Source organism: Lepus europaeus, chromosome 5 (assembly GCF_033115175.1).
Source record: "Lepus europaeus isolate LE1 chromosome 5, mLepTim1.pri, whole genome shotgun sequence".
Lineage (NCBI taxonomy): Eukaryota > Metazoa > Chordata > Mammalia > Lagomorpha > Leporidae > Lepus > Lepus europaeus.
Window position 1 is genome coordinate 127,046,533 of NC_084831.1, and position 24,260 is coordinate 127,070,792.

Genomic DNA, 24,260 nt, shown 5'->3' on the forward strand with positions numbered 1-24,260 from the left:
GAGATCCTACATAATTTTTTTTTTCAAATTAATTAATTTTCTATGCCATTTCCATTTTAACACCAGGTTGTTTTTTTTTTTTTTTTTTTTCATTTCCAATTCTCTTTATATACAGAAGATCACTTCAGTATATAATTAGCAAAGACCTCATCAGTCTGTGCCCACACAGAAACGCAAAGTATAAAAATACTGTTTCAGTACCAGTCATAGCATCACTTGGCTTTAGATGACACATTAGGGACAGATCCCACATGGGGTGTAAGTACACAGTGACTCCTGTTGCTGACTTAACAATTTGACACTCCTGTTCATGGCGTCAGTAATCTCCCTAGGCTCTAGTCATGAGTTGCCAGGGCTATGGAAGCCTTTAGAGTTCGCTGACTTTGATCTTATTCCGATAGGGTCATAGTCAAAGTGGAAGTTCTCTCCTCCCTTCGGAGAAGGGTACCTCCTTCTTTGATGGCCCCGTTCTTTCCACTGGGATCTCACTCACAGAGATCATTCATTTAGGTCTTTTTTTTTTTTCTTCCATGATATCTTGGCTTTCCATGCCTGCTATACTCTCATGGGCTCTTCAGCCAGATCTGAATGCCTTGAGGGCTGATTCTGAGGCCAGAGTGTTGTTTAGGACATCTGCCATCCTATGAGTCTGCTGTGTATCCCACTTCCCATGTTGGATCTTTCTCTCCCTTTTTGATTCTATCAGTTAGTATTAGCAGATACTTGTCTTGTTTGTGTGATCTCTTTGACTCTTAGACCTATCAGAGCTATCAATTGTGAGCTGAAATTGATCACTTGGACTAGTGCGATGGCATTGGTACATGCCATCTTGATGGAATTGTGTTGGAATCCCTTGGCACATTTCTAACTCCACCATTTGCGCCATGCCTTGATTTAACTTTTAAAAAATTCAATTTACTTTTGAAGATAAGAGTAAATAATAAGGTACTCAGAAAAGTCTCATTTCTATCCTTGTCCTTTCTATCCTTAATTACACATAAGGTAGCATACTATATGCCCTGCTCTGCACTTTGTTTTTTTAACTTAGTGAGATAACTCTAATTTCAGGGTATATAGTCTTCTTCATTCCTTTTTATGTTTATATAGTGTCCAATCATATGATATAGCATACTTTATATGATTATTTTCTTACTAATAAACATTTGTATTGTTTTCAGTCTCAAATAATGCTGTGGCAAATAACCTGGTTTGTAAATGTACTTCATATTGTTTTCAGGGTATCTTGCGATGTAGTCCAAGAAGTGGGATGGCTGGGGCCAGGGTAAGTATGTGGTTGCTCCAAAAAGTTTGTGGAAAAAAATGGAATTAAAAGATACATTCATTTTGGTGCACAACCTTTTGAAATCTGTGCATAACTTTTTCATAAAACATATCGTCCATGAACTTTTTGAAGACCCCTTGTATGCATGTATTTCAAAGTGTTTTGTACCAAATTAAACTTATGTTGTAATTCCATTTTCTACAAATTTTTGGAAGTACCTACATACATTTGTGATTTTGCAAGGTATTACCAAATATCCTTCTATAACAGTTATGTAATTCGACATTCTCACCAGCACTATGTAAGAAAGTCTGTTTTCTAGTCATCATGCCACAGTGTATTTGATTTGGCATTTCTTTAACTGTAAGTGCAGTTGGATATCTGTTTGTATGCTTTATATATTTAAGGGCTATTTGCACTTCTTTTTAAAAAATGAACTATAAATTTTTGTTCACTTTTCTATTGGACTATGTAAGTCTGTTTTTCCTCAAATTTTTTATGTGTTGGGATTCTTAGTACTTTGTGACATAAACTGCATTTCCGTCTCTTCTGTTTGTCACTTGTCTTCTAGCTTTATTTCTGATGTTTATTTTCCCTAAGAGTTACTTTTTATCAGTCTTTTGTTGCTTGATTTTTCTTTGTCACTCAAATGAAGATTTTGACCACTCAATAGTAAAAGAATTCACTCATATTTTTATTTTCTTATTTTTTGTTTAGAACAATATCAAATTTATGAAAATGTGGCTGGTGCCGCAGCTCACTTGGCTAATCCTCCGCCTGCAGCGCCGGCACCCTGGGTTCTAGTCCCAGTTGGGGCACCGGATTCTGTCCAGGTTGCTCTCCAGGATCCCTGTAGCAATCCAGAAGCCCATCAGCCATGAGGATCCCTGTAACTTTTCTTCTTTGCCAATGCTTGCCATTTTCTGGCTTGCTAATTTTTGCCAGATGACTTGATTTTTGTTTTTGTTTTTTCTAGTTTGCATTTCTTTGATCACTGATTGTGTTCAACATTTCTTTGCATTCTTTTTGGACTTCTATAAATTGTTCTATAAACTGTCCGTTGCCAGTTTTTCTACTGAGTTGTTGTCTTTTTCTTGTTTATTTGCAAGAATTCTTTCCATACTTGAGACAGTAAACTCTCACTGGGTTTAGTCCTTGCCGATGTTTTTCCCTTTCTGTTATCTGTTTACTCATATTAACTTTGTAATCTTTATTAAATAGAAATTTTAAATTTTGAATTACTCAAGCTCAGGTTTTCTTTTCCTTATCTTTGTTAACTACATGATCTGCTGTTCACATTTACATTCTTGTCTTTTCTTTAGAGATTTATTTATTTATTTGAAAGTCAAGAGTTACACAGAGAGAGGAGATTCAGACAGAGAGATCTTCCATCTACTAGTTCACTCCCCAAATGGCCACAACAGGCAGGGCTGGGCCAGGTCGAAGCCAGGAGCCAGGAACTTGTTCTGAGTCTTGCACATGGATGCAGAGGCCCAAGGGCTTGTGCCATCTTCCACTGCTTTCCAAGGCAAATTAGCAGGGAGCTAAACTGGAAGTAGAGTAGCCAGGACTCAAACCAGCACCCATATGGGATGCCGGCATTGCAGACAGCAGCTTAACCTGCTGTGCCATAGTGCCAGCCCCTACATTTAGATTCTTAATATCTTTAAAGTCTACCTTAATGTGTAGTGTTGGATAGGGATCTTGTTCTAATTATCTGTATATAAGTAAATGAATTTTCCAGTCGTATCATTTTTATAATCATTCTATTCAATAATATCTTATGTTTGTTTACTCAAATGTTCTTTTATGTCTCTCTCTTGTTTGTAATTTTCTTCATATATATTCTATACATTTTTTAAAAAAGATTTATTTATTTATTTGAAAGCCAGAGTAACAGAGAGAAAGGGACACACACACACACACACACACAGATCTTCCATCCACTAGTTCAGTCCCCAAATGACTGCAAACTCCCAGGGCAGGGGCATGCGGAAACCAGGAGCCAGGAGCTTTATTTACGTCTCCCATGTAGGTACAGGGCCCAAGCTTTTGGGGCATCTTCTGCCTACATTTAGGTTACTTCTTTGGTATTGATGGATAATGCTAATCAATAGTCATTTAGTACTTAGTATCTATAGTTTCTCATGCTGGTATATCACACCTTTGCCTTCAAGTATTTTTCTGTTTGTATGTATGGATCCTGCCTCCATTTCTAAGCAGTTTCTGCTCAAGGAGTATGCTCTTCTGCAATAATTTGTTTGTGTTATGTCTTGCTACAGGAGGAGCTGGATTTGTCTTCTGGTTCCCAGATGTCTCCACTTTCCTTGTATGGTGAGAGCTGTAATAGTCCCTCTTCAGCAGAGCCACTGAAGGAAGACAAGCCCGTCATAGGTCCTAGTAATAAAACTGGTACTACTCCATCTTCTAACTTACATTGTTTTTACTTGACACTGCTCTTTGATTTCCATTTCTTAAAAAAAAAATTGTTCAATTAAGCTTATGTTTACTAAGCTGGTTTGCTGTTTTTTAATTAGTGGACTTATATTGTTTGCTATGGATGATTATTATGAAGAAGAAAGGGAAGAAATAATCTTCTTTGATTGTCTGTGTTGTTATAGGTAAAAGTTCTCTCTCACTCTCTCTCTCTTTTTTTTTTAGGAAAAGCTCTACCTTGTCTACACTGTTGAGGAACAGTTTTCTTATTTTTTTTTATTCCACTCTTTTTTTTTTCCTTTTTTTTTTTTGACAGGCAGAGTGGATAGTGAGAGAGAAAGAGACAGAGAAAGGTCTTCCTTTTTGCCGTTGGTTCACCCTTCAATGGCCGCTGCGGCCGGCACATCGCGCTGATCCTAAGCTGGGAGCCAGGTGCTTCTCCTGGTCTCCCATGGGGTGCAGGGCCCAAGGACTTGGGCCATCCTCCACTGCCTTCCCGGGCCATAGCAGAGAGCTGGCCTGGAAGAGGGGCAACCAGGATAGAATCCGGCGCCCCAACCGGGACTAGAACCCAGTGTGCCGGCGCCGCAAGGTGGAGGATTAGCCTGTTAAGCCATGGCGCCGGCTTTTTTTTTTTTTTTTTCCTCTCTTTTTCTTTTTCTTTCTCAGACTAAACAGAAAGGGAGGAAGGAGGAAGAGGGGTGGGAGAGTGGATGGGAGGTCAGGTATGTGGGAAAAATCACTATATTCCTAATGTTGTATTTATGAGATACATACAAATGAAAAAATAAAATGGCTAAACAAACAAAAAGCTTTGTTTGAAAGACATAGTGACAGAGAAAAAGAGGGAGAGAAGGAGATCTTCCATTGCTGGTTCACTCTCAAGATGACTGTAATAGCCCAGTGGGTTGGGCCAGGCTGTGGCCAAGAGTCTGGAACCCCATCCAGGTTCCCCCACATGAATGTGAGGGGCTCAAGTATGGGGCTATCTTCTGCTGCTTTCCCAGGTGCATTAGTAGGGAGCTCGATTGGAAATGGAGTAGCTGGGACTTTAACCAGTGCTGCACTATAGGATGCTGGTATTGCCTGCTGTGGCTTAGCCTGCTGCTCCACCATGCTAGTCCCTTAAAAGATAATTTGAAATACATTTACACTGTATCATCTTGAGGAGAGATTTCAAAATGTAAGTTAATGATACTGAATGTGAGGGTCATTTAACTGTGATATTTATCACCTCATTAATCTCCAGGCTTTATTGAGTGGTTGTAGCTGTTATTTATCAGTTCATGTGTCCCCCTGCTAAAACTGCAGCTTGGCCAGAAAGGAAGTCTCAGATTAAGGACTTTTCTTTGGTCCATTCAGGTTTTAGAGTAGACATTCCTAAACCCCAAATAAAGATGGTTACTCAGAAGTTGAGATAATGCATAGGTAACTTACCTGTTTTCCAGGGCTTGCTTAACTGACTTTAGATTGATTTGTGGTTTGTTTTTTCTCTAGAAAATGGACTGACTCCAAAGAAAAAAATTCAGATGAATTCAAAACCTTCAATTCAGCCCAAGCCTTTATTGCTCCCAGCAGCGCCCAAGACTCAAACTAGCCCCAGTGTTCCAGCAAAAACCATCATTATTCAGACACTACCAACACTTATGCCATTGGCAAAGCAGCAACCAATTATCAGTATACAACCTGCTCCCGCTAAAGGTACTTGGATGGAATATGAACTGATATATGTTTATTTGCATGGCAGTAAGGCTTGTGTCATGTGATGGTTTTAATTCAGGTTATATTTCTGAGCGTGTGGTATGTGTTCAGAATTTTCTTTGGTTCTGAGACTATCAGGGATGGACTAATGAAAACGTGGTTCCTGTCCTAACAGAGGGAGAGCTCTCCAGATCAGTTACAGCCGATGCTTCTTTTTTTTCTTACAATTATAATTATGAAAACACCTGTTTGGAAGGCTTTTGTTTGTATATAACCATTTGTAATGAAGAGGAAAATCTTGGAAACATTCTTGATTTCATTTTATTCAGCTATTTTTTGGTGACTTTGAACGTTTTTTGTTTTAAGGAGTGGTCAGTATTTTAAATAGCATGATCTACTTCAGGTCTAATAGGTATGTTTTATTTTGCAATAGAGTCAGGCTTTTAATCTCTGAGGAGGCCACATGGTTTAGTAAATACGGTATTGACTGGGGCATTAGGAAGCTTGAACTTCAGCTAGGTAAGATTTGGGTGTTTCTGTGTTTTATCCACCAGAGGGCCTCATGTTACTTGTTATTCTACAAGAAGTTTAGGTCAGTATTAACAAGAATTCAAGTTTGGAGATTTGGCCCTGTTCAAACATGGGAATCATTTGCACATGGAGATCTCCTAGGCAGATTAGTCATCATTATGTTCATACTGATATGTGTCATGTGGATATAAAGAAACTTGTGCAGCATTCTCTTCTCTGGATTTAGCTTGTTGGCACCAAGTAGGACTGGTGCTAATGGGGTCTGAGTTGTAAATAAACACCAATGATACACTTGCTTTTATGGGTATGTTTCCAGTAATGGGTAGTTAGCTCATTCCCTTGGAATACAGTTTTAATGAGGGCAAGGTCATAAATTTCCCGGTACTTTGTTAGCTTTTTTCCTATTATGTGGCCATTAGTGGTATAACATTGATTAAAAGAAGAACTAGAAGAAAGAATGGATAAAATCAGTGAAAATCTATCCTCCATCCATCAGTCTCAATCAACAAAGCAAAAACAGTTTGAAATGCCTTCCCTCTCTGTATAAAAGTCAAAACTGCTGCATTTTTAATATAAAAAGTACAAATGGTGTGGAATAGGTTTTATTGTATTCTGTAAATGGGTGGTCAGGGTTCCTGAACTCCTGGAAGTGAAGTGAAAGATTAATGGATATTGATATGTGGACTTTTCTAGGCACAGCCTCCATAGCTTTCATCAGGATTGCAAAAGGACTTGTGTCCCCCTGAAGGCTAACATTCAAACTCAGAAAGAACCTCATTATAGTTCCCACAAGCAATTAAAAACACATTGATAAAAAGTAGAAGTCTGACATTAGTGTGACTGGAGTGTAAAGTGGGCTGTGTTCCTGAGTATTTGTTCTCTTCAAACTGCTGGCTTTGTTTGATAGAAGATCTTACCTGTAACAAGAGGACAAACTGTTCTTTGCTGAGCAGTTTATCAGTTCCAGAAACATGAATCACACATTATTTAGAACTTCTATGCTTTTGTATGATCTGAAGACTATACCTATTTTTTGTGAGCATGTGCTAATATGATTTTTAAAGTGAAACCTAGAAAGGTGATATTATTAAAACATACAGACTTGAGTGTATGACTTCCATTGATTTGAGAATGTGGAGGGAGGAAAAAGGGAAATAAAGATAAGGCATTTTACCATTAATTTTTGTCAGTACTAGTACTATTTGACCATTGGAAAAGAAGTAATTGCTACAGGATGAAGTTCAGATTCTCTAGGTCAGAATTTATACCCTTCAGAAAGTGCTTTAACTTGAAATTATGATATCACTTTTAAAACAACCTTTTCTAGCCAACTGATTTTTAAAAAAATTTATTTGAGAGGTGGAGAGACAGAGAGAATGTATGTGTGTGTGTGTGTGTGTGTGTCAGAGAGAGAGAGCGCGCACTTCTGTCTGCTGGTTCACTCTCCAGATCTACAGTAGCTGGCGCTGGACTGGGGCTAGACTGGGACTGGAGCTGAGAGCTGGGAACTCAGTCCAGGTCTCCTATATGGAGTGGCAGGAACCCAGTTACTTGAGCCATTACCCCTGCCTTCCAGGGTCTACAGCATGCGGAAGCTGAAGTCTGTAGCTGCAGGAGGGCATTGAAGTCAGGCACTCTGATGTGGAATGCAGCTTGTTTTAACTGGTGTGTTAACCACTAAGCCAAACGCCCACCCAATTTGGTATGGACCCTTAGATTTTCTGTTTTTTCCTAGTTTCTTGGCTCACACAATTCTGACCTGGGATGACTTCTGGCTCCTTCTGTATCTAAGTTCTGTCTGTCCTTGAAGTGGATAGTGATGGGTAGCGTAGATGTGAGGTGATGATTGCCTAGAATACTGGTAAAAATGGAGAACCAGTCTGTAGAACAAAGATGTTTAAAAAACGTAGAATCATAGGGCTTAATAATTGGATGGTATGGAAAGGGAATGAAAGAGAGGAAGGTTAAAAAAAAAAAAAAAGCGAGGAAGGAAGGTATCTAGGATGACTTCTGTATTTCTGTCTTGAGTGTTTTGGGTTGATGGTGGTGTAAGTCATTGAAATGGGATATAGATTGTCCCAGATCATTCTGTTGTTAAGAAGTGGAGCCAGAACTTCAGCCCATGTGGTCTGGCTCAGAGTCTGTATAATTAATCACTCTGCTTACTATACTGCCTCTGAAAGAATGATGAGATATGGTCTTTGTTCTCAAAAATCCTACATTTTAATTGGGGAGTTATGTTTATATAACCAGTTGCATAACAGTCACTATGAGAACTAGTGAATTAATAATACATGTAGTGCCCTTATGGAAGCAATTATTATTATATGGAAATGGAGTCTAATAATAATAAATGGCATTTAAGCTTTTACTATGTGCCAGACACTCTTCTAAGTGGTTAGGTACATTATCTTTTTAAATTCTCCTTTAAACTCTATGAGGATAGTGCTAATACCTCCATGTTTAAACATATGTATTTATTTATTTGAAATGCAGAGTTATGGAGAGAGAGGGAGTGAGAGAGAGCCACACAGAGGGGAGATATCTTTTCTCTGGTTCAGCCTGGAACTCTACCTGGGTCTCCCACATAGGTGGCAGGGCCCCAAGCACCGGGGCCATCTTTCCACTGCTTTCCCAGGCACATTAGCAGGGAGCTGGATCAGAAGACGAGGAACAGGGACTCCAACCTGTGCTCATGTGGAATGCCGGAGTCACCTGCTGCACCACAACACTGGCCCCAGTCTCCATTTCACAGATGAGAAAAGTAAGCACAGAGAAATTGTCCAATGCCATACAGCTATACTATTTTAAACAAAGTAGGCATTCAGCAGATGTTTGATACATAGCTTGAAATCTTGAAGAAAGTTGAAAAGAAAGGACTGTCAAAACCAGTGAGTCAACAGTATTAGCATTGAATCCAGCTGTGTTCCATTAAGGGGGATTTGCTTGTAATGCCGAAGAGGATTCTGAGCATGCTGAAGTGGATAAACAGCCTCCTGGTATGTCCTTTTTATCTGTTTCCACACGAGGAACAGTAGTAAATATGTTCAGCTGCTAACTATTTAAGGCCGCGAACAGTCCTTTGCATTGTAGTTTGTGGTCTGGTCAGCATCTAGCAGGTAACCATGAGAGGTTTTTTTTCTTTTTCTTGAATATATTGTAATAGAAATTTAGTTGTTCCCCAAGTTCTTTCTTGAACCTGAGTATGCCTGAAATATTTAGAGAATTCTTGATGTAGATGCTGGCTAATTTGAGGATGGTTATGTACTCTGAAGTGAAAGGGCTTTATGGGCAGGATGGGAGAAAAAAGGAGGCAGCAGTGGCCTAGCAGGACTCAAACCACATTTGGTACACAGACCTTGCCTTGGCATTTCCCCATTTCCTTCTCTTTGTATTGTAGTTCTCTCAGCAAGAAGATGGCAATAGCTAGGAAGTGGACAATGTGGGTCATTTTTCTTAATTCGTGTTAAGAAATATTACATAGCCATCTACATGTGTTATATGCCAATGCGTTAAGTCTGTAACTGGAGCTCGAAGCATCCTTTCTCTGAAGACTGTGTTCTTTACGTTTGCCACCTCCTGTGTTCTTTGGAATAGTTCCAAGTTCACTAAGCAGTGCTTCATTTTGGTGGATCTTTTTATCATGATTTTTAAACTCAGAGGATGTAGAACATTGCTTCTTGCAATGCTCTTCTAAAAGTCTTAGTTTAAGTCAGTGCTTCTCAATCTGTAGACCAGGGGTGGGGAACGTCCAGCCTGCAGGCTGAGTAAAGCCCACAGAATCATTTGATCTGGCCTTGTGAGGCAACTGCAGGCAGGACTTGAAATTCAATAAATCTGTAGCAGGCTAATTTTTAAGTTAATAATTGTGTATGACGTACAAAATGTTGTAATAAATATCCAAATAGCCCCTGGCAGAATAAAATGGTTCCCCACCCCTCTGTAGGCTACGGACCCTGGGATGTAGGTGATGGGAGTAGTAGCCTTATGGCATTTTACAAGACAACTGCAAATCCATGTTCTTACATTTTCTGTAGACCAAATAAATCATTTGTTTTCTTTTAGAAGATTTATTTATTTGAAGGGGAGAGTGAAATAAAAAGAGAGAGAGAGTGAATTAATTATCTTCTATCTGCTGGTTCTCTCCCCAAGTGGTCACAAAGGCAGGGGCTGGTCCAGGACAAAGCTAGGGGCCTGGAGCTGTGTCCATGTCTCCCACATGGGTGTCAGGGACCCAAGCACTTGGACCATCTTTTTTTTTTTTTTTTTTTTGACAGGCAGAGTGGACAGTGAGAGAGACAGAGAGAAAGGTCTTCCTTTTTGGCGTTGGTTCACCCCTCAATGGCTGCCGTGGCCGGCGCACCGCACTGATCCAAAGGCAGAAGCCAGGTGCTTCTCCTGGTCTCCCATGGGGTGCAGGGCCCAAGCGCGTGGGTCATCCTCCACTGCACTCCCGGGCCACAGCAGAGAGCTGGCCTGGAAGAGGGGCAACCGGGACAGAATCCGGTGCCCCGACCGGGACTAGAACACAGTGTGCCAGCGCCACAGGCAGAGGATTAGCCTATTGAGCCATGGCGCCGGCTGGACCATCTTACACAGGTACATTAGCAGGGAGCTGGATTGGAATTAAAGCAACTGGGACTCAAAGTAGCATTTGGATTTGGGATGATGGCATTCCAGGCATCAGTTTAGCTCATTGTACCATACAGCTGGCCCCCAAAATTTGTTTTATATATCTATGTAAAGCTCTTTTTGAAATTTGTATAGCTGTGCTTTTGATTAATAAGCTACAAATTCAATTTAAATCATTAATAAATTTTTAAAAAATATACGTTATTTTGAAATGCAGTGTGACAGGGGGAGAGTGAGATCTTCCATTTGGTGGTTCACTCACCAAATGAGTGAAACAGCCAGGTCTGTGGTAGGCTGAATTCAGGGGCTAGAAACTTCCTCCTGTTCTCCTATATGAGGGGCAGGTGCCCAAATACTTGAGTTGGCATCCTCTGCTGCCTTCCCAGGCATGTTAACAGGAAGCTGGGTAGGAAGAGGAGCAGCCAGGACCCAAATTGGCAATTTATTCGATACTAGTGTCACAAAAATCGGCTTAACTCACTGTATTACAATGCTGGCCCCACATGATTAATACGTTCTTCATTGCCTTTTATCATCGTGTAATTTCTCAGTCCACAAAAACAAAACTACAGCCACAATCATTTTGGGTGACCATTGATATTAAACAAGAGTAATTTGGGGTTGGTACCTCTTGATTAAAGTTTTATATTATGATGAGTATGTCTTGTATTTTTTCTTTCTTTAAAGATTTATTTATTTATTTGAGAGGCAATGCACAGACAGAGGGAGAAACAGAGAGGCCTTCCATCCACCTATGTATTCCCTAAATGGCCGCAACGGTCAGAGCTTTGCCAATCCGAAGTCAGGAGGTTCTTCTGGATCTCCTGTGTGGATGTAGGCACCCAAGGACTTGGGCCAGCTTCCATTGCTTTCCCAGGCCAGTAACAGGGAGCTGGATCACAAGTGGAACAGCCAGGACTCGAACTGGCACCCATATGGGATGCTGGTGCTGCAGGCGGAGGCTTAACCTATTATGCCACAGCGCCAGCCCCTTTTCGTAGTGCCTCATTGACTATAGTTTCTTATTATGTGTTATTAAAAAACCTAACCCTTGGTCATATGCTATTTGCTTTGTGTATTAATTATTTTTATCTGCTCATTTGGCCTAAGCCACATTTATATCTATTTATGAGTAATTTCCCCATTTTGTATGCTTTTATTTTGTAAAAGAAGTTAGTCCAAGGGACAATAACAATGTTTAGTGTTGATGTATCCTGAGTAAATTATACAATTTGTGATTATACTAAATCTATGACATTATCTTTAGATCTTTATTCCTACTAATTTACTAGTTTATCAGATAAAAATGCTATTAGTTGAATTCTTCTACTTTTGCATGCTTTCTGAGGCCATCTGAAACAAAGACTTTGATTGTATAAAATGTGATCTTTGTTTTAGCTCAGACAGATGTTCTTGAAAAACAGGTGTTCCAAAGTATTATTTTGATTTTTAGTTTTCCCTGATCCTTTGAAATACTGAGCTGAGTTTTAATGGGTCATATTAAATTGGAAGTATAATGCTTTTTTTCTTAAAGAAGAATTACAAGTTTATGTGGAATTTTAGTTGCTGGTTACTGTAGTGTCTTTATTTTGCTAGATAACCTTAAACAGCTGTGGATGTTAGGCAAGGCTTTCAACACCTTGTAAAATTGACCAGATCTGAAAGGAAACACTTAGCAAGCAAGTAAAATTATTCATTGAGTGGTATGATGAGTTGTAGAAGTCTTCTTTAGGTTAATGATACTGATTCTCCATTAGTTTAAGTTTAAAATTATGATGTGTATAAATTGAGAAATGATTTGGAGACCAACTTTTTTGGGTGGGAGAGGATTGGTATTATTTAAAGAACACTTTAAATTAGATTTATGGTTACTGTGCTTGTTAGCCAAGAATTCATTTCAAATTTTTTTTAAGTTTTTTTGGTATTCATGGTCCCTTGTTCTTCCAGTGTTGAGTTACTGAGTCTCTGTTCATATAGTTTTAGCATTGTATGTATTTATAAATCCTATTAATTTGAAATATGTGGTTCTCTGTGTTGAGTAGGAAATATTTTTTTAGAATATGAAAAATCCCTTCAGCACTAATAAATTAATCCATATGTACCAGTATCTTTGATATGATAAAGATGGGAATATATTGTTAATGATAACTTGAAGGGAATGAATTTAATTGATCCCATTAATTATACAACAAAGTTACCATGAGTTTTTGCTGCTTTATTTTTATTTTTTATTTTTCTATTTATTTGTGAGGTAGAGAGAGAGACAGAGAGAGAGAGAGAGAGATCTTCCATCTATTGGTTCGCTCCCCAAATGGCCACAACAGCTGGGGCTGGGCCAGACTGAAGCCAAGAGCTTCACCTGGGTCTCCCACATGAGTGCAGGACCCAAGCACTTGGGCCATCCTCCACTCCCTTCCCAGGTGCATTAGCAGGGAACTGGATCAGAAGTGCAGCTGGGACTGGAACTGGTGTTTGTATGGGATGCTTGTAGCATCATAGGTAGCTGCTTAACCCACTGTGCCACAATCCTGGACTCTATACTGCTGTTTTAATTGATGGTGTCAAATCCTTCAGTGTTGCTCTTACCTATTAAATCCGCAAAAGAGAACTAAATGTTAAAGAGCTTTGCCTGCCACAATAGTCACACATCCTCTGACTCCTTTTCTTTTTTCTGATGCAGGTCAGACCGTTTTGCTCTCTCAGCCTACTGTGGTACAACTTCAGGCGCCTGCAGTTCTGCCCTCTGCCCAGCCAGTGCTTGCGGTCACTGGGGGAGCTGCACAGCTCCCCAATCACGTGGTGAATGTGGTCCCCGCCCCTGTGGTGAATAGCTCTGTGAATGGAAAACTTTCTGTGACAAAACCTGTCCTACAAAGTACTGCAAGAAGTGTGGGTTCAGATGTAAGTTTTGAAAGTTACTGCTTTTTTTAATGCTTGATTAAAAAAAAAAACAAAAAAACAAAACAGAAGGAAACACCTTTTGTTTTTTTATTGCCTTGCTTTTTAAAGTTCATTAAAATGGCATTATAAATAAAACAGTGTGCTAAAATTACACATTCAATTTTTGGTGGAAAGTTAGGGTAAGACTTATTAAATGTTAGAATCTAAGTGGAAAGAGCTTTAAGTCTGAAGTGGTTTGACAAAAGTGTGCATGCCTTCCTCTACTGCTTCTTTAGAAACCTGTCATCACATTCCTCAAGTCCCCTCCCCCCATCATCCACTAATGTTTTACAGATTCTTTCATGTTTTCTGATTGAAATGTTTTCAGCAACCCCCCAGATAAGAGTCTGTAAGACTACTTTTAGGCAGGTTTTATGTTTAACTTCTCCCATGACTTTTTGGAAGATTTTCACCAGTGTATAATGATAAATGGCTGCTCTTAGGATTTCTGTCTCCTGATGATTATTTGGTACCTTCTCAACTTTGCAAACCTTCCAATTTTCTAGCATGTTGTAGGGATTTCTTATAATTTATAAATCACGTAGAGTTTCCCTAAGATCTATCACTCCCTAAAGCCAGTTTTAGCGCTTGCCAGGTAACTCTTGCTCTTGCTTTCTTCCAAAGTGATTCAAAATTTCTTGTGTGTCAAATGGTAATTAAACATTGTTGTCCTAAAATGAAAGTTAAATGATCACTCTGACAGTGGGTTCTTTACAATTATGAGTTGGAGGAGTCAGTGTTGTGGCATAACAGGTTAAGCTGTTGCTTGTGACATCAGCATCCCGTATAGAGTGTGGGGTGGAATCCTGGCTACTCTGCTCCCAATCTAGCCTCCTGCTAATGTGCCTAGGAAGCAGTGGATGATGACTCAGGTGCTGGGCCCCTGCTACCCATGTGGGAGACCTGGGTGGAATTCTTGACTTGCCCAGCCCTGGCTGTTGAAGCTGTTTGGGAGTAAACCAGTGGATGCAAGATCTCTCTCTCTCTCTGCCTTTTAACTAAGTCTTTTAAAAAATAAAATTATGATTAAGAAAACAAAGCCTATGTGTTTTCTTTGAATTTGTCTTTATTATTATTTTTTTTATCTGAAAGGCAGAAAGCGCATGCAGGCCAGAGAGATCTATTGATCTTCCATACACTGGTTCACTCTCCAAATTCCCATAACAGCTGGGGCTGGGCCAGGCCAAAGCCAGGATCCCAGAATTCAATCTAGATTTCCCATGTGGATGGTAGACCCTTATGTACTTGGGCCATTACCTGCTACCTTCTAGGGAGTATATTAGCAGGAAGCTGGCATTGGAAGTCGAGCTGGGACTCCAACCCAAGCCCTCAGATCTGGGGTGCAGATGTCCAAAGTGACGTTAACTCCCTGTGCCAAATGTTTACGCCTTCTTTGAAGTAAAAATGGATATTACTAGTTGTTACTATTGCTGTTCCACCCTTTCTTTAGGTAGAGTACTTTTGCAAAATATTTTAAAAATCCCTTGACTTATGCAAGATTGTGTTTCAGAATTCTATCTGATTGCCTACCAGAATTTATTAGCCAACATGTCAGTGACTCATTTAGTTGTGAATTTGCTCCACTATTACATAAATTCAATCTAGTAATCTAAGTCAGCAATATTGTAAAAATTCATAACAAAGGAATTTTATACAATGGAAGTAGAACATCCAAATTCTAGACTGAGTCCTATAGTTTATATAGGTGTTGAAAACGGTACATGCCAAGACAGATAGTAGGAAAATGTGTGTGTATGGCTAGTACATGAATAGTACAGAATTAGACTTGACTGTTAGGTTAGTTTGTTTTGGGGACTAGAGGAAATAAGGCACCATGTTAATGGCAGAATAGGTACTATTACTTAAGAGGGGTCTTCAAAGAAAGTTCATGAAAAATGCACATTATGAAAAAAAGTATTTATGGAATTGAAAAAAAGTTGATTGAAATAAATTCGTCTTTAATTCCATTTTCCATGAGCTTTTTGAAGGACCCTTATATATGTTTCAGTTGAAGATGAAATGATATATGCTGGAATTTGCTTAAAAATATTCTGTGGGGAGATGGTAGGCACAGGATAGGGGAAACAAGATTGTCAAAATGTTGATAATCATAGAAGCTAGATGTCTTTGTCTCCTTTTGCTGGATGGGAAAATTTCTATAATAAGTAAAAGAATGGCAATAACAAATATTGAAAAATATTCTGTGATTTTTTTCAATTAAACATTTGTGTAACCTATGGTGAGCATTTGGCTTAGTGGCTGAAGTAGTTGGGTTCAAGGAAACTTGAACTGAGTTCTAAGCTACTAGCTTTGGCATGGCCCAGTCCTGGCTGTTGTAGGCATTTGGGGGAGTAAACTGGTAGATGGGAGCTTTCTTTTTTTCTCTCTCTTTGCCCCTCATAGAAAGAAAAAGTTGTACAACCAGTAAGACAAGAGTATGCTTTTCACAGGGGACTGGGAAAGTTGAGAATGATGAAAGAGGATCTTTAAAAATGATCCCTTAAAATGTTCTTTTAGTACTCTTCTAATTAAGAATGTGAATGTTTCTTGGGCAATGCTCCCAAATGAAGCCAGCAATAGAAAGTGTTAGAAATTGCCCTTGTTTGATGTTAGGACACTTAATGAAATATTTTAGACATGAAAAAAGATAAAAGACTAATTAGAGCTTTAAAAATATATAGATTAACAGTATGTCATAGTTGTTAAAAATATTAATATATCTAAGTCCAGGAACTGGCCTTTCTTCTTCTTCTTTTAGACTTAATATCTGAAAAGATCATCTTAATATTGACAGTCATCATTGTGTGTATCTAATCCATTTTATAATCTCTGAACATATTTCAGTTGATTACATGTTGGTCTGTTATGCAGACATTTTTTATTAATCTTTGGTGTGAAAGATGATGTTTGTTCTACTGTTGTACTCTTAAGGGGCTCTGTAAATTTGATGAGTAATTTGCAGATAAAATTTCAATTTATATTGAGGAGTTAGGAGAATGTATGAAATAAGCAAGTATATAACCAGCAAGTGTTAGCTTTTGTTTATAGTGCTATATATTAGCTAGCTTTATTACTTGTCAAAATTTAGAGTTGACAAAATTAGAAATATTCTACTTTAATGTTTTTAGTGCAAGAGACCTAAAGATCATTAGAACAATTTTCTAGTCAGCCCGCATTGAGGGTTTTGTGTTTATTTATTTATTTATTTTTGGCCAGCACGTCAGAAAGTGAGCCAAGTATGAGTTTTCAACATGAATTTTTTGGTAGAAGTTTTGACTGAATATTTCAAGTAAAGAAGCATCAGTCTATCCTATCAGCTGGCCAACCCACTCAGGAACCCAACATAATCTGTTCCAGAAGGAGCTGCAGAAGAGAACTTTCTTTGATCTGCTCAGATAGTCTGCATTAGTAACTTGGTTGACCTCAGCAGTACATGAGTTTGTTAAACTCAAGTCTTGTTAAACTAGGATAAATTTCAACGAGTATAAATTCCTAATCCAAAATTGGGCCAGAAAGTGTTTCTTCATCATGTACTCTTTCTGCATTTAAATCAAGTGAGGTGAAAAATTTGTAATACAGCAAAAAGAAAAAAAAATTGTATCAATCTTTTGTGGTTTTGTAATGCTGACATGGCTTCTTCTTCTGCTTCTTCTTTTTTTTTTTTCCTATCTTTTGTTTGGCTAGTTTTATTCTCTGGAGGCCTGCTACTGCCATAAGTTGCATTTTTAGCATACCATATTCTGCAAACTGCATTAAGTGCCACATTTTGTGTTATGAAACAGTTTGTCTGGTTCAAATTATAATCTCTTCTTCCTGCCTTTTGCTGGTAAATCTGTTTTGTTTAACTCCTGGAAACCTCACCTAAATTTTCAAGAAATATGGTTTGTTTTTGGCTCTGATCCTGATGGAAAAAATGAACATGGTCTCTCATTTCAGTGTAGAAATTCTCCATGTAGTTTTTAAATAAATGGTGATGTTGGAACTACAAGGTTGACTTTATAGGAGAACATACTTATCTTTCTTTAAAGGGCAATTGAATGTTACCAGATGTCAAACCAAGGACTTGAGAACAAGCAGTCTGTTTAAGCCTGCATGGCACTCACTACTTCCACCTACCTATCATAATTCCAAAAAGTTCATGAAAGAAACATTACTGCGCTGGCTTTAAGTGTATGGAATTACATTGTTTTGGTTGTTCAGACAACAGGTTGAGGGGAAAGTGGTGAAATTATATTCTGCATCTTCAACAGTGTGGCAGAGTAAAGACTCTTAATGGAAATCAGTAGGTGCAAAAAATGGAAAGAAAATGGTAAGGAACTCATATAGAAGGAGAAATATCCTCCAGGTGGGAGGTTGATGGAGGAATACAGATCCTACTTCCAAAGGGCCCTGTTCTTCTTCTAGCTTGTTCATCCCACTGAACATCCTCCAGGTCCTCTTTTTTTTTTTTTTTTTTTTTTAAGATTTATTTTGTTTATTTGAAAAGCAGAGTTACAGAGAGAGAGAGAGAGAGAGAGAGAGAGAGATTGAGAGAGAGATTACAAGTGGAGCAGCTGGTACTTGAATCGGCACCCATATGGGATGCAGGTGCTGGAGATAGAGGATTAACCTTCTGTGCCACAGTGCCAGCCCCCTCCAAGTCCTCTTTCACCTTGCACCCTTTTTTGAATCCTCTGGTTAGAGACCTTGATCTTCTCTATTCCTAAAAGAGTGCTTTTTGGGAGTCCCGTCCTGGGTCCCTAGAGTCATTATGAGAAGCTGTATGCTGGGAGGAATCCCTTTCCACTGGCCTGCAGGTATTAGAAATGCTATGAATAGGATTCCTCTGGCATACCAAGTTGCAATTTTGTATTTCATTTCTCTAGAAATGGGGATCAGCTGTTCAATTAGAGATTTCAGGTATTAGTGTCAAGAATGTAGCAGTGATGTGATATGGCTCAGATGGATGCTGTGCACACAGTGTCTCCTGCAGTGGAGGAACTTGAACTTGAGAAATCTGTTTTTACAGCAAGCAGGAAGCAAGCCTCATCAGTATTTAAAGGGAGACTTTATCTCATCCTTCAGGGTTGCTTACTGGTAGCTCAACCTTTGGAAGTAGCCTAGATAAAGAGTGATCAAGGACACATATTCAGTAACATGTGAGAAATATAAATATGACTCTATAATAATGTATTTGCAATGCAGAGCAACTCAGACAAATGGAGCGTGCCTGTGGTCTGTTATTGAAAAAAAAAAAGGCAAAACTTCTCAGGACACTTAAGCTGCTTGTTTAATGTGCAGCATCCAAGAAGAGGTCTTCTTAAGGTCAAAGTGTGAGCTGAATCTCCTTAAAGTATGTTACTAGTGCAGATCTAATAAGATGATGAATGACACTTTTTAGTGACTGAATTCTTTAGCGACAAAGACACTGAGCTTCTGTTTTGGCTGCAAAGCAAAGAAATCCTCAGAACAAATGCAGGAAGAAGGATCTGGAGATCTGAAAAGTTATCCAGATCTTAGTGAAAAATCACTTCTGTGCTGACTGCTTTTCGGCTTTGCTGCTACCAGGGACTCTTAGCAAATAAAATAAAAACATGGTGTGTTAAAATATTTGCAGCATCTCTTTTGATGGAGGCTTGGGGCTTTTAAAATTTATCTTGAATACAAGATATGGCAGTTAAATTTCATGTGTGGTTACAGAGCTTTGGAAAGGAAAGCGAGCAGCTTTTCCTCCTCTTGATGGATCACATTAGGATAGATTTACGTTATAGGGACTTTAGCATTCCTCTGTAGGTTCTAGTTTGGTATCTCGATGAGGCTGATAAAGACTTAGTATGAAAGGATGCTGATTTATAGCTTAACTAACAATTAAACACTTCTCTACTTTTTTTTTTTTTCTCATTTCCCTCCCTGAAGCCTTACTCTAGAGACTTGTTAGGCAGATAGTCCTTCCATGTCTCAGAAGCTTTCTAGCCAGTTGGTTCCCCTGCTCAGAAGTATTATGAGAATTAACTGGAAAACTTGTTCTCAGACAGTGTGTGTGTGTGTGTGTGTATGCGCACACGCACATCGTTGAAGTCTTTACTTAGTATAGAGTTGGTCTTCTGTGCATTAAGTTAATTAAGAACGAATCTTAATGGAGAATGGGACTGGGAATGGGACTGGGACAGTTCTTAAATATATCAGTACTAACAGTTTTACCTATTAACTTACTTTATAGAAATGGTAGCATGCTAAAATGCTCTCCTGTAACTTGCTTTCTCTGTTAATTTACCTTAGAAATCCTTCAACATCAGTACATGAGAAGTTTTCTTATTCTTTTAATAGCTGCATGGTAATTGTATTCATAGATATACAACCTTTTTCTTTGTAAACATTCCTTCCTTGAATAAATTGGTACTTAACTAAGTTTTGTTCATGTGCAAGTAAATCTGTCAGAGAAATTCCTAGAACTGACATTGAATAGTTAGAAAGTGGGTACTTTTTCAGTGTCGACAGATTTTACCAAATGTCCATCCATTGGGATAGTTCTAATTTATTCTTACTTCGATTGCATCAGAGTGTCAGTCACAGGGTATTTTTTGTTTTTTGTGTTTTTTTAATTTATTTACTTGAAAGAGTGACAAGGAGAGACAGAATTTTGCATCCACTGGTCCACTCTCCAAATGGCCACAACAGCCAGTGCTGGACCAGGCTGAAGCCAGGAGCCAGGAACTCCATCCAGGTGTTCCACATGGGCAGCAAGGGCCCAAGCACTCGGGCCAGCCTTGATGCACTGGCTTCGCAGGCACATTGTCAGGGAGCTGGATCACTAAAATGCCAGCCCCAAGGCCTTTTTTAATGGAGTTCACAGATAGGATTCAGTGTTTCCGTATTCAACCCATCATCTCTTCATTTCCCCCCTTTTCTTACATAATCATTTGCAATACTTTGTGCCATATGCATTTGTCTGTAACTTCCTGTGTTGTGTCCCTTTTTTTGTTTCACAGCTTCTCATTGAGATAAGATTCACATGCCGTAAGGTTCACCCTTTTTAAGTGCACTGTGTGGCTTTTAGTATGTTCATAGAGTTGTGAAATTGTGTCTGTTATTTAATTCCCAAATATTTTCATCACCCTAAAAAATACCTGGTTAGCAGCCATTCCTTCTTCCTCCTTCCTCATGGATGCTGGCAACCATGAATCTACTTTCTGTGCATGTGGTATTCCGTCTCCTGGACATTTCATGTCAGTAGAATTGTATACTGTATGACCTTTTTTGTATAGTTTCTTTCACTTAACATAATGATTTTCAGAGTTCAACCATATTGAAGCCTATACCAACGACTTACTCCCTTCTTTGGCTAAATAATTGTAGTTATATCACATTTTGGATAACCCATTCATCAGCTGATACACATTTGGTTTGCTTCCACTTTTTGATTATTGTGAGTAATGCTGTTTTGAACATTCATATACATATTTTCATAGTCTTTCTAAAACCATATTTAACATTTAAAGAGTACTTAAGATCAATGAGAAAATGCAAATAAATAGGGTTTTTTTTTTTTTTTTAGGTTTATTTTATTTATTTGAAAGTCAGAGTTAGAGAGAAGGAGAGATAGAGAGAGAGAGAGAGAGAGAGAGATCTTCAATCTGCTGGTGCACTTTCCAGTTGTCCAGCTTGGCCAGGGATGGGCCAGGTAGAAGCCAGGACCCAGGAGCCAGGAGCTAGAGGCCAGGAGCTTCTTCCAGGTCTCTCACATGGGTGCAAGGGCCTAAACACTTGGGCCATCTTCTGCTATTTTTCCCAGGCACATTAACAGGGAGCTGGATCAGAAGTGGAGCTGCCAGATGCGAACCTGTGCACCTATGGAATGCCAATGCCACAAGTAGTGGCTTTACCCACTATGCCACAGTGCTGGCCAAAATAATGAGTATTTCTAGCGGCACAGAGCTGTGACATAGCAAGTAAAGCCTCTGCCTGAGATACGAGCAACCCATATTGGTGCCTGTTTGAGTCCTGGCTACTTCATTTATGATCCAGCTCCCTGCTGATGTGTCTGGGAAAGCAGTGGAGGATGTCACAAGAGCTTGGGCCACTGTACCCCTGTGGAAGACCCAGATGAAGCTCCTGAATTCTAGCTGTGACCTGGCCCAGCCTCAACCATTGTGACCCTTTGGGGAGTAAATCAGAGGATGGAAGATCTCTCTGTGTCTCCCTTCCTCTCTGTAACTCTGCCTTTCAAATAAATAAAATAATTCTTTTTTAAAAATGAAAAGTATTTCTAAACCAGTGATTAAAAATTTCCAACACTTGGCCGGCATTGCGGCTCACTAGGCTAATCCTCTGCCTGTGGGGCCGGCACCCCGGGTTCTAGTCCTGGTTGGGGCACCGGTTCTGTCCCAGTTGCTCCTCTGCCAGTCCAGCTCTCTGCCTGTGGCCCAGGAAGGCAGTGGAGGATGGCCCAAGTGCTTGGGCCTTGCATCCGCATGTGAGACCAGGAGAAGCACCTGGCTCCTGGCTTCAGTTCGGCGCAGCGTGCCGGCCGTGGTGGCCATTTGGGGGGGGCGAACCAACAGAAAAGGAGGACCTTTCTCTCTGTCTCTCTTTCTCTCTCATTGTCTAACTCTGCCTGTCAAAAAAAAAAAAAAAAAAGTAAAAAAAAAATGTCCAACACTTAATGAACAAAATACACAAATAGATAATTCTTTAAGGAGAATGGTAAGCTTAACTGAAAATATCAATGGCAGTATATTCTTGAAGAGCTAAGCCCTCTCAGAGTATTGTTTTACAACAGTTGTTAACAGCAGAGAACTTGTGACTGGTTGTGGTGGTTGAAGAACAACATTCAAGGCCTAAAAGTGTTATGTTTGAAATTTTCTGTGTCTCTTAACTTTCTTTGACTATGATTTCTAAAGGCAAGTATCTTATGTCTTTCGTATGTTTCCCGACTGTCACATACTGCAGCTGTGGCATTGAACTTTGTATTTGGGTATGATATCAAATTTTAAAAAAGTCGAAGAAACAAACATAGTACAGCGACCACCCATGTAGTCTTCAGGCAGATTTACCTGTTCACATCTCACCCCGTTTGTCTGCTTGCTATCTGTCTGTTCACCTACACGCATACTTTTTTTTTAAACTATTTGAGGATGGGTTACACAGCTCACAGTTCTTTACCCCTAAATATTTCAGTGCGTTTTTCCTAAGAATACGATCATCTCTTACATAGCCACAATACAGTTGTCAACTTCAGATCATATTGATAAAATACTTCAATCAGCTGTATTACAATGCTGTTAGTTGATATAGTGATTTTCTTTATTGAATTTTCCTCCTATGATGTGCAGATATTACATTTAGTAATTGTGTCTCTTTAGCATTCCTTAATGTGAAGTATTTTCAGAGCCTTTTGTCTTTTTTTTTTTTTTTTTTTAAAGGCAGAGTGGACAGTGAGAGAGAGACAGAGATAAAGGTCTTCCTTTTGCCGTTGATTCACCCTCCAATGGCCGCCACAGTAGCGCGCTGCGGCCGGCGCACCGCGCTGTTCCGATGGCAGGAGCCAGGTGCTTATCCTGGTCTCCCATGGGGTGCAGAGCCCAAACACTTGGGCCATCCTCCACTGAACTCCCTGGCCACAGCAGAGAGCTGGCCTGGAAGAGGGGCAACCGGGACAGGATCGGTGCCCTGACCGGGACTAGAACCCGGTGTGCCGGCGCCGCAAGGCGGAGGATTAGCCTGTTGAGCCACGGCGCCGGCCGCCTTTTGTCTTTTTGATGTTGACCTCCTTGAAGAATTTAGCTCTTCTCTAATATAGCTTTGGTAAAGGACATGTCAGAACTATTTGTATTGAGCTGTAAGTCATTTGTTTTTACGTAGTCCTGTTTGATTCTTACAAAATCCTCATGAAATGGGCCTACTTATTCATGTTTTACCATTGAAAGAGTTCACTGGGTAAGGGATTCAGCTAAGGCCTTGTTGTGAAGAAGGCTACCGTTGATTAAGTGCTACATGCCAGGCAGTTTTCCAAGTGTGTAACTCTCAAGTACTTTCAACTTCCTAACAACACTTTGAGGTGAACTAGGGCCCTGAAATGAATACAGAGTAAGGAGCAGACTGTGGGGTTTCAGAGGAGTGTTAGATTTTTATTCTTGGGCTCTGTTTTTCTGCTTCTGCAGTGACTAAATAAGATTTCATGATTTTTTTTTCCGTTTACTGTTATTTTACTCTTTTTTTAAAATTTGAAATCTGTAAGTAGGAGCTGAAATGGGGCAAGTATTTTTAATTTTGCTTTGATTGCATAGTTTATCAGAGTGGCTATGAGAGACATTGTTGATGGAATTGAGACTTAACCTCATCCCTCTGTTTATTCATAGCTGCAGAATTTTTTTTACTGAAACTTAAATTTATGTGGTGAATTATAGCTTCATGTCTGTTACCCATTTGACTATCAGAATCATTTGACCTCTTATAATTGATTCAAGACTAGGTCTTGGTCTAATGTAGTTGTCACTATTCTGTGCTTCAGTCATTAAGGAGCTTTACTATTTTTTTAAAGCAGCCCTGATGCATTACAGACATCACATTACCAAAGTCTTGGAACTTGCTATTCCTTTTACAAGTATTCTCTTTATAAAAATTAGGTTAGTCTTGGAGTTGGGGTTGTGCCTTAGCAGGTTAGGCCACTGCCTGCAATGCTGGCATGCCATATAGGTGCCAACTCCAGACCTGGCTGCTCTACTTCCAATCCAGCTACCTGCTAATGCACCTGGAAAAG

At 39.4% G+C, this 24,260-nt stretch overlaps 1 protein-coding gene across 1 annotated transcript in view; it reads left to right on the plus strand.

Annotated features, from left to right (window-relative positions):
• ATF6 (activating transcription factor 6) overlaps positions 1 to 24,260 on the plus strand; it is a 212,236-nt gene that overhangs the window by 22,681 nt on the left and 165,295 nt on the right. The window contains exons 5-7 of the mRNA XM_062192629.1: positions 3,565 to 3,694; positions 5,216 to 5,419; positions 13,263 to 13,483. Of these exons, the coding sequence (XP_062048613.1) occupies positions 3,565 to 3,694; positions 5,216 to 5,419; positions 13,263 to 13,483 (555 nt within the window). The remainder of the gene's footprint in view (positions 1 to 3,564; positions 3,695 to 5,215; positions 5,420 to 13,262; positions 13,484 to 24,260) is intronic.